Genomic DNA, 10,872 nt, shown 5'->3' on the forward strand with positions numbered 1-10,872 from the left:
AATGTGAGGCCTCAGGCTGAACTCACAACCCCCCCAACTCTCCTCCTTCTCCTCCTCCTCTCCTTCTCCTCTTTCTCCTCCCTTAGGACCCGACATTCCACGCAAAACTCATTTACTTTTCCTTACATAGTAGCGAACGTTTGACAGCAGCAGTGAGGCTATAGCTCCTCTCTCTCTCGTGGGAGGGAGCGAGGGAGCGAGGGAGGAAGGATGGAAGGAAGGAAGGTTTGACAGCAGCACTAAGTCTATATCTCCTCTCTCTCTCGTGGGAGGGAGGGAGGGAGGGAGGAAGGGAGGATGGAGGGAGGAATGAAGGAAGGAAGGTTTGACAGCAGCACTAAGGCTATAGCTCCTCTCTCTCTCGTGGGAGGGAGGGAGGGATGGAGGGAGGATGGAAGGAAGGTAGGAAGGAAGGAAGGAAGGAATGTTTGACAGCAGCACTGAGTCTATATCTCCTCTCTCTCTCTCGTGCCTCTCATGTAAATCTGTCATCAATTCCCAGAGATCCCAAGGAAGGAAAGGAGGGAGAGAGGGAGGGAGGAAGAGGGAAGGAAGGAAGGAAGGAAGGAAGAAGGAGGGAGGGAGGAAGAAGGAAGGAAGGAAGGAAGGAGGGAGGGAGGAAGGAAGGAGAGACGGAGGGAGGAAGGAAGAAGGAAGGAAGGGAGGGAGGGAGGGATGGAGGAAGGAAGGAAGGAAAGGAGGGAGGGAAGGAAAGAGGGAGGGAGGGAGGAAAGAAGGATGGAAGGAAGAAGGAAGAAGAAAGGAGGGAGGGAGGGAGGAGGGAAGGAAGGATGGAAGGAAGGAAGGAAAGGATGGAGGGAGGAAGGAAGGAAGGAAAGGAGGGAGAGACGGAGGGAGGACGGAAGAAGGAAGGAAAGGAGGGAGGGAGGATGGAAGGAAGGAAGGAACGTTTGACAGTAGCACTAAGTTGGAGGGAGGAAGGAAGGAAGGAAGGAACGTTTGACAGCAGCACTAAGTGGGAGGGAGGAAGGAAGGAAGGAAAGGAGGGAAAGAGGGAGGGAGGGAGGGAGGGAGGGAAGGATGGAAGGAAGGAAGGAAGGAAGGTTTGACAGCAGCACTAACCCTATATCTCTCCTCTCTCTCTCTCTCTCGTGCCTCTGGTGTAAATCCATCATGTATTCCCAGGGATCCCAAGGAAGGAAAGGAGGGAGGAAGGAAGGAAGGAAGGATGGAAGGAAGTGCCTCTGGTGTAAATCCATCATGTATTCCCAGGGATCCACATCTGCATTTATAGCATGTGCAGAGGAGTCGTCTGTGGTTGCCGTGGTAACAGGGAGCGAGGAGCTGTCATTCATGAGAAACAGACGGCAGCTTCAGGGATTTACTGAAACCTCTCAGAATAGAAGAAGAGTGAATTCTCACAGTTTGTGCCAATAAATAGAAATATGCTGTTTTATGATCTCGTAATGTTTTCCTAATATGGTCGGGCCGTCTGTCAATAGTCGCATCAGCCTGTGATCTCTGCACTTGTCCTCCAGTCAAGGAAGGAAGGGAGCAAGAGGGAAGGAAAGGAAGAAAAGGAGGGAGGGAGGGAGGGAGGGAGGGAGGGAGGAAAGGAAGAAAAGGAGGAAGAATGAAGGAAAGAAAGGAGGGAAGGAAGGAAGGAAGGAAAGGAGGTAGGAAGGAAGGAAGGAAGGTAGGAGGGTGGAAGGGAGGAAAGGAAGGTAGGAGGGAGGGAGGGAGGAAAGGAAAGGAGGAAGGGAGGACGGAGGAGAGAAGGAACGAAGGAAGGTAGGAGGGAAGAAGGGAGGAAAGGAAGGAAGGATGGAAGGAAGGAAGGAAGGTAGGAGAGAAGGAGGGAGGGAGAGAAGGAAAGAAAGAAGGACAGAGGAAGGAAGGAAGGAAAGGAAGGAAGGAAGGAAGGAAGGAAGGGAGGAAGGAAGGAACAGTCAAAACAGACGGGGTCAGCTTGACCCGGGAGGACGACAGGAAGGTCTTAAAGGACGAGTACACAGTTTTTAAAGTCAGGCACTAAAAACACTGTTACGTTGAAACATAGAAGATGTTTCCTCCTCTCTATCTTCCTTTCCTTCCTTCTTTCCTCATTTTCCTCCCTTTTCTTTCTGTCTTTCTTACTTTCCTTACTCATCTTCCTTCATTTTCTTTCTTTCTTTCTTTCCTCATCTTCCTCGTCCCTCTTTCTTTCTTTCTTTCTTTCCTCATCTTCCTCCCTTTTCTTTCTTCCTTTCTTTCTTTCCTCATCTTCCTTCCTTTTCTTTCTTTCTTTCTTTCTTTCCTCATCTTCCTCGTCCCTCTTTCTTTCTTTCTTTCTTTCCTCATCTTCCTCCCTTTTCTTTCTTCCTTTCTTTCTTTCTTTCTTTCTTTCTTTCCTCCCTCAGAGGGACTGGCACTAAAAAACACTAACGCTGAAACATAGAAGATGAAGATGAAGACTCCTCTCCTCCTTTCTATCTTCTATCTTCCTTTCCTTTCCTCATCTTCCTCCTCTTTCTGTCTTTATTTCCTTCCTCATCTTCCTCCCTTTTCTTTCTTTCTTTCCTCATCTTCCTTCTCCTCCTCTTTCTGTCTTTCTTTCCTTCTTTCTTCCCTGTAACGTTGAAACAGAAGATTGACAGAAAGATGAAGATTTGACTCCTCTCCTTCCTCCCTCTTTCTCCTCTTTCTTCCTTTCTTTCTACTAATGGTCAGTATGAACAGGAGGAACAACAGGTTTATTGTTCCTCTGGGCTGCTGACTGTTGGTTTAACATGTAAAAACTAACACCTACATATAGACACATTTGAATATCTGATATTAAAAATCTCTCTGGGTCTCAGTTTGTTTTGTTTTTTTAACCACACTGAAAACAAGCTGAGGTGAAATAAAAGTTCCTCATCTTCCTCCTTTGTTCCCTCCTCTTCCTCCTTTCTACCCTCATCTTCCTCCTTTCTTCCCTCATCCTTTCTTCCCTCATCTTCCTCCTCCTCCTCCTTTCTTCCCTCATCTTCGTCCTCATCTTCCTCCTTTCTTCCCTAATCTTCTTCTTCCCTCTTTCTGTATTTCTTTCTTTTCCTCATTTTCCTCATCATCCTCCTTTCTCTTTCTTTCTTTCCTCATCTTCCTCCCTCTTTCTTTCTCTTTCTTTCTTTCCTTATCTTCCTCCTTTTTCTTTCTTTCTTTCTTTCTTTCTTTCTTTCCTTTCCTCATCTTCCTCCCTTTTCTTTCTGTGTTTCTTACTTTAGTTCCTCATTTTCCTCCCTTTTCTTTCTTTCTTTCTTTCTTTCTGTCTTTCTTTCCTCATAAACACATTTGAATATTTGATATTAAAAATCTCTCTGTGTCTCTCTGGGTTTGTTTTGTTTTTTTAACCACACTGAAAACACGCTGAGGTAATGAGTAGCTGAAACACTTCTGCTTTCTGGTCCTCACAGTGAGAGAGCAGTTGGTGTTGGTGGTGACTCACCTCCTCAGGCTATAAAAGGAGGAGCCATGAGTACAACAGGGCAACACACAAAAAGGAGACGCCTACCATTTGGCTCTGCACACTGAGAAAATTAGTTCAAGACCTGCTGCTGGCTCCTACTCCTACTCCTGCTCTCTGAAACACACAGGACACAAAACTCACTCCAGGCCTGTAGAAGCAAGAGAGAAACAAGCTTCAAGGACTGGAGGAAGAACTCAAACTGTGAAAAGAGGATTAAACCTGAAGACTGAAGAAACTTGTTTAACAGGATTTTTTTTTTCTCTCTTCTTTGTGGTTTGAAGGCAAAGACTCTTGTTGCAGCTTGTAGAGTGAAACTTCACCTGTGAGAGGATTCCTAGCTTGTATAATCTATATTTGCACGTCAGTCAGCTCGTCAGAAGAAGTGTATTTGAGCGTCAGAATGGGGAACAACAGCTACCAACTCATAGAAGAATGTGAAGCCACAAACAAGACGCTGTATAATTTTTACGCTGCTGTCATGATTATGATTTTTATCTTGGCTCTTCCTCTCAATGCATCCGTCCTCCATCTCTTCATATTCAAACTCAAGTTCTGGAAATCCAACTCCAACAATATCTTCCTGTTCAACCTGGTGCTGGCAGACATCCTCCTGCTCTTCTGTCTGCCTATAAAAGCTTACAACTACATCCAAGGAGAGAGACGGAGCTCCAACGACGTGGTGTGCAAGGCGATGCTCTTCATGCTGTTTTTGAACCGAGGGGCCAGCATCGCCTTCCTGACCGTCACCTCCATAGATCGGTATTTCAACGTGGTGCATCCCGGTCGGAAGAATCTCTTAAAAGCCATCAAGAAATCTCCTCAGATCTCGATCATCATATGGCTGCTTCTCCTGCCCCTCACCATCCCCACCATGCTGCAGAACTTTGACTGCTGCAACAGCCACAAGAGTGATGATGATAAAAAGGACGATGCATTGATCAAGGTAATGCAATTTTCTTTTTTTTTTTAATACCAATTCATCATTATATATCTCTAGTTTCCATCTTCAGCTTCATATATACAGAGTACATAAAGCTAATGAGTCATCCCAACCTGTTGTGCTTCGTAATGCATTCAGAGAGGGGGCAGTTATTTTCCCCAATTACAGAGTGTGTGTGGGGCAAGTTGCAACAAAAGCTCTACAGCACAGTTTCGAGTAAATGCTTTTTTTTTTTTTTTTATGTCATTGTTGACATCAAAAGTGGCATCAGTGTCCGTTACGCAACATGCACGTGACACAAAACATTGTGCAAATTGTAGTTACTCAATATGAAGTCAAAAAGAGGAAATGATAAAAAACCAACTGATATCTTTTAGTGATTTAAAAAAAAAGAGAGTTCCTCGGGCCGTCTGTCAAAAGTCAAATCAGCGTGTGAGCTCTGCACTTGATGGGTTTGTCCTCGAGTCAAGGAAGGAAGGGAGGAAGAAGGAAGGAAAGGAAAGGAAAGGAAAGGAGGAAGGGAGGACGGAGGAAAAGAAAGGAGGGAGGGAGGGATGGAGGGAGGAAGGAAGGAAGGAGGGAAGGATGGAGGGAGAGAAGGAAAGAAAGAAGGGCAGAAGAAAGAAGGGAGGAAAGGAAGGAAGGAAGGAAGGTAGGAGGGAAGAAGGGAGGACGGAGGAAGAAAGGAAGGAAGGAAGGAAGGAAGGAGGGAAGGATGGAATGAGAGAAGGAAAGAAAGAAGGACAGAAGAAAGAAGGGAGGAAAGGAAGGAAGGAAGGAAGGAAGGAAGGAGGGAAGGATGGAGGGAGAGAAGGAAAGAAAGAAGGGCAGAAGAAAGAAGGGAGGAAAGGAAGGAAGGAAGGAAGGAAGGAAGGTAGGAGGGAAGAAGGGAGGACGGAGGAAAGGAAAGAAGGAAGGAAGGAAGGAAGGACAGAAGGAAGGAGACACAAAACATATAGCATATAGCAAATTGTAGTTACTCAATATGAAGTAAAAAAGAAAAAAGGGGAAATGATAAAAACCCAACTGATATCTTTTAGTGATTTAAAAAAAAAGAGAGAGAAACCTAGATTGGAGCTGCAGACTGCTGACTGTTATCTCACCAGAGCGTCTTTTTCTTTTTTCTTTTTTCTGCACTGACACATTGCACAGTATTGCAAACCCTGGTGGAAGTATGCTGAGCCTGGAGTGTGTCAACCTGCTACTCACATGCCAGAGCAATCATTTGTGCATGCTGACATCAAACACACACCGAAAAATAATTAGACGGAGGAGGAGACACATGACACTTAGTACACAGAAGTTGTGTTTAAATATTATTCCACTGTTTGCAGTCAGTTTAACTCATGGTTAGATTCACTTCACTGCTAAACTGAAGTGTAAATATATAGTTGTTTGCCTTTAAATATACCTGAGCAGCGGTGAAAAGTAATAATTATGAGACATAGCTTCCTTTTTGTTTTACTTTATGCTTCAACACAAGTTACTTTGCAGATTAAGACATTAAAAAAAACATAAAACAGGCTTCTAAGAAATCCAATAACTACTAACTGAGTGCCTTTATTTGCTATAGTGGAGTTAAATTTAAAGATATTCCCTCCAAATCTCTAAGATTACATCATTTAAATAACTTTTTAAGGCCTAAATAGGAGGAAAAAAACAACAAATCTCATAAATGCAATTAGTTTTTTTCTTTCTTTACTACGCAATTAATCTTAAAACCTTTAGTTGGGAACAAACTGTGAAGATAAAACTGTTTAATTTAGCTCCACTGTGAGCAGCTACAACGTGCAGTAACATGCTGCTGAAGCACTGATGCATGAGTGTCAAATGGTATCAGATGGTATCAGTCACAAGAGATATTTCACTTCTTCACCTTTACTTAAAGTCCGTGTAAAGTAAGAATAAATATGTGTTCTGAGTTTGACATACCACAGAAGTGTGTTGTTAACCACCCTGCCAAATTTGAATGATTAAAAAAATCACCAAATATATGAAATTAGGGTTCAAAGTTGTGTAAAAATCAGCCTCTGAAGCCCCGCCCCCTACCAAGTGTCACCTGTCAATCAAAGTCACCACCTCTACTAGAAACATGGACGCTACGTCTGAGAGCTTTCTGCTGCTAGCTCAGCGGCTAACTCAGCTGCTAGCTCGGCGGCTAGCTCAGCTGCTTGCTCGGTTGCTAACTCAGCTGCTAGCTCGGCGGCTAACTCGGCTACTAGCTCGGCGGCTAACTCGGCTGCTACCTCAGCTGCTAGCTCGGCGGCTAAGTCAACTAACTGGCTAACTGTAGACTGTAGTGTGTGCTGAATGTATTTATACCTCCACAGCAGCAGGCCGGGTTTGAAACACAGTTTGTGAAGCCTAGCTCCACAATTCAAATCTAAATGGTTGAAATGCTTTTTACACCTTTTTTAGAAATACATTTATGACCTATTTAATGTGCTTAGAAGAAAATGTCTGAATTCACTTTACAGTCTTAAAGGAGTTTGAATGCAAGTCCTTTTACTTGTATTGGGTTATTTTTCCATTGTTGGTGCTTTTAATTAAACAAAAGTATTTCTTCCTTATGCAATGGTTTAAAATGTTTAACTGTTGACCGGTCCTGTCTGAATATGCACAATAGGCGTTGATACACGTGTATGACAACTGATTTGATTCATTTATCTGATTTAAGGACGTGGTGGACAGTTTGCGAGAAGCCGTCTTCTTCACCCAGATCCTCATCCCCTTCGTCATCCTGGTCTACTGCACGGTGCGAATCGTCAACCGGCTGAGGAAGAAGACGGTCGGCAATCGGACCAAGCTGAAGAGGGCCGTGTTTCTGGTCACCGCCGTCATGGTGGTCTTCTCCTTCTGCTTCCTGCCTTGCACCATAGCCAGGATGATTCTTCTGATCGTAAGGGTCAAAGAGATGGACGAGGTCTACCAAGATAAAGCCGCCGTGGCTTTCGACGGCCTCATGGTCCTCTCCTACATCGACTGTCTAGTGGATCCATTGGTCTACTGCTTCTGTAGCACCAAGTTCAAAGCTCTTTACCTCTCCAATTATTTCCCGTTCTTGATTAAAGGCACTCAGCTGCCGGTGGATAGCTCAACAGAGAACACGGCGCATCCTGTGTGTAATACAGTCATCTGAAAGTCAAAGCAGGACGGACTGACACCTGCACAACCCAACAGGATACTACCTGAGACCGACAGCACGCCCCGAAAACATGTACTTCCTGTTTAAAAAAAAGGGGGGCTGTGAAGGTAAAGTGAAGACAAGACGGACAGTAATTATTAAAGTGAACAGGAAGGACCATCACTGTGTCTTGGTGGACGTACCGCAGTAGAGACTCAATATGTGAAAATATGTGAAATGAATGTTGGTGAATTTTTTTTTTTTAAGTTTGGTGAAACGTTACGATTCTGCCTCTCAGCCAAAAGTATGCACAGCTGTTTTCCTGCTCTGCCTGGACAGTGAAATGAAATTCCTCTCAAGAGTTAAAGAAGCCAAAACAAACAATAACCAATAAAGAAGAGGAATGTTATCTGTCAGATCGGACTGATCTCACACAGTCATACACACACTGCTGATTTTAAGGCCCTCGGGGGCTCAGGCTTCTCTTTTAACCTTTAGTCTGTACGATACATTTTTGTATTAAGCTGTGAGGGATGAAAAGATAAAATAGGGGTTATCTACAAGTCAAAGACAATAGCCTTAGTAAAAAGTAGTGAAGTTCATTTTATTAAGTATGCTTGAGTGTAAGTATAAGTATAGCAAGTATACTACGGACCATGTACTTGTAGTGTACTAGAAAAAAAAACTATTTATATATATATATATATATATATATATATATATAAATATAAAAGCACACTTTAACCTTCCTGTCGTCCTCCCGGGTCACATTGACCCTGTCTGTTTTGACTGTTCCTTCTTTCCTTCCTTCCTTCCTTCCTTCCTTCCTTCCTTCCTTCCTTCCTTCCTTCTTTCTTTCCTCCATCCCCCTTTCTTCCTCCCTTCCTTCTTTCTTTCCTCCATCCCCCTTTCTTCCTTCCTTCCTTTCTTCCTCCCTCCCTCCTTCTTTCGTTCCCTCATTCCTTCCTTCCTTCCCTCCCTCTTTCTTCCTCCCTTCCTTCCCTCTTTCTTCCTCCCTTCCTTCCTCCGTTCCTCCCTTCTTTCCTTCCTTCTTCCTCCCTTTCATCCTTCCTTCTTTCTTTCTTCCTCCCTTCCTTCCATCCTTCCTTCCTCCTTTCGTCTTTCCTCCCTTCCTTCCTTGACTCGAGGACAACAAGAGGTCTAATGTACTTAGTCTTTATACTTTTCAGTTTCAGTCAAGTATACTTCACTATACTATTCCTAAGTATATAAAACATAGTATATAAAAAGTAAACTTCAAGTACACTGCCTCATGTTTAGGATATAATAAGTATACTCGTAGTACACTTGAATAAACTACTTTTTGCTAAGGGTATTCTCTTTGGGTAGGAGTATAAAATATGTCCATGTATAACATATTATATCATCATGGTTTATCCACTATTGCGCAATCCTAAAGTCCCATACAGGAAACTGGTCATTAATATTGATTTAATGACTCAGTGTGACTGTTTTACACTTCATATGGAGAGAAACGTCTATGTAATTTATGTCTGGGATATTTTTATTGTTAATTCTTGTATAATAAATTAATAAATGAACTGTCTCTCATTGTGTTGGGAGACCTTTAAAAACAAACCCCCTGCTGTTTGGATGACATTTTGTTTTTTTTCAAATTTCCCTCAAAAGTCCCTCAAATCATGGCTTTGAATCAGTCTACAGCAGATCATTAAACATATGGAGGGAAGGAAGGAAGGAAATAAGAAGGGAAGGAAGGAAAGACAGGCAAAAGGAAGGAGGGAAGAAAGGTAGGAAAGACAGAAGGAAGAAAGGGAGGAAGGGAGGAAGGAAGGGAGGAAGGACAGATGGAAAGAAGAAAGGAAGGAAAGGATAAAAGGAAGGTAGAAAGGACAGATGGATGGAAAGAAGGAAGGAAGGAAGGAACAAAGAAAGGATAAAAGGAAGGTAGGAAGGACAGATGGAAAGAAGGAAGGAAGAAAGGGAGGAAGGACAGATGGAAGGAAGGACAGAAGGAAGAAAGGGAGGAAGGACAGATGGAAGGAAGAAAGGAACAAAGGAACAAAGAAAGGATAAAAGGAAGGTAGGAAGGACAGATGGATGGAAGGATGGAAGGAAGGAAGAAAGGAAGGAAGGAACAAAGAAAGGATAAAAGGAAGGTAGTAAGGACAGATGGATGGAAGAAAGGAAGGAAGGAACAAAGAAAGGATAAAAGGAAGGTAGTAAGGACAGATGGATGGAAGAAAGGAAGGAAGGAACAAAGAAAGGATAAAAGGAAGGTAGGAAGGACAGATGGAAAGAAGAAAAGAAGGAAGGAACAAAGAAAGGATAAAAGGAAGGTAGGAAGGTCAGATGGAAAGAAGAAAAGAAGGAAGGAACAAAGAAAGGATAAAAGGAAGGTAGGAAGGACAGATGGATGGAAGGATGGAAGGAAGGAAGGAAGGAAGGAAGAAAGGAAGAAAGGGAGGAAGGACAGATGGAAAGAAGAAAGGAAGGAAGGAACAAAGAAAGGATAAAAGGAAGGTAGGAAGGACAGATGGATGGAAGGAAGGACAGAAGGAAGAAAGGGAGGAAGGACAGATGGAAAGAAGAAAGGAAGGAAGGAAAAGAGAAAGGATAAAAGGAAGGTAGGAAGGAACAAAGAAAGGATAAAAGGAAGGTAGGAAGGACAGATGGAAGGAAGGAAGGAAGGAAGGAACAAAGAAAGGATAAAAGGAAGGTAGGAGGGACAGATGGATGGAAGGATAAAAGGAAGGATAAAAGGAAGGTAGGAAGGAAAGATGGAAAGAAGAAAGGAAGGAAGGAATAAAGAAAGGATAAAAAGAAGGTAGGAAGGACAGATGGAGGGAAGAAAGGAAGGAAGGAACAAAGAAAGGATAAAAGGAAGGTAGGAAGGACAAATGGATGGAAGGAAGGACAGAAGGAAGAAAGGGAGGAAGGACAGATGGAAAGAAGAAAGGAAGGAAGGAAAAGAGAAAGGATAAAAGGAAGGTAGGAAGGAACAAAGAAAGGATAAAAGGAAGGTAGGAAGGACAGATGGAAGGAAGGAAGGAAGGAAGGAAGGAAGGAAGGAAGGAACAAAGAAAGGATAAAAGGAAGGTAGGAGGGACAGATGGATGGAAGGAAGCAAGGAAGGATAAAAGGAAGGTAGGAAGGAAAGATGGAAGGAAAGATGGAAGGAAGGAAAAGGACACAGGAAGGAAAGTGGGCCGGATTTCACCCCTCGGCGGGCCGATTCTGGCCCACGAGCCTCATATTTGCCACCCCTTGTTTACACATAGTAACAGAAACTGGGATACCCATGTACAGGTATGAGTCACCTGTATTGTCTGGCTCACCTTGATGACATCATCACTAGTAATAACTGAACAGGTGAGGGTCTCT

At 43.4% G+C, this 10,872-nt stretch overlaps 1 protein-coding gene across 1 annotated transcript; it reads left to right on the plus strand.

The window, feature by feature from the left end:
• The first annotated feature begins 3,845 nt into the window (after nucleotides 1-3,845).
• LOC128377483 (12-(S)-hydroxy-5,8,10,14-eicosatetraenoic acid receptor-like) lies at nucleotides 3,846-7,524 on the plus strand. The gene is made up of 2 exons (XM_053337435.1): nucleotides 3,846-4,388; nucleotides 7,063-7,524. Exons 1-2 carry the CDS (start codon nucleotides 3,846-3,848, stop codon nucleotides 7,522-7,524), a joined length of 1,005 nt encoding a protein of 334 aa, XP_053193410.1.
• The last annotated feature ends 3,348 nt before the right edge of the window (nucleotides 7,525-10,872 follow it).

This window comes from Scomber japonicus, chromosome 17 (assembly GCF_027409825.1).
Source record: "Scomber japonicus isolate fScoJap1 chromosome 17, fScoJap1.pri, whole genome shotgun sequence".
NCBI classification, from domain to species: Eukaryota; Metazoa; Chordata; class Actinopteri; order Scombriformes; family Scombridae; genus Scomber; species Scomber japonicus.

What these genes read in the sequence shown, in the direction of transcription:
- LOC128377483 (XM_053337435.1), top strand. Translation starts at nt 3,846, where the DNA reads ATGGGGAACAACAGCTACCAACTCATAGAAGAATGTGAAGCCACAAAC. An exon ending in AGGACGATGCATTGATCAAG is followed by an intron (nt 4,389 to 7,062) that starts GTAATGCAATTT and finishes ATCTGATTTAAG; the next exon opens with GACGTGGTGGACAGTTTGCG.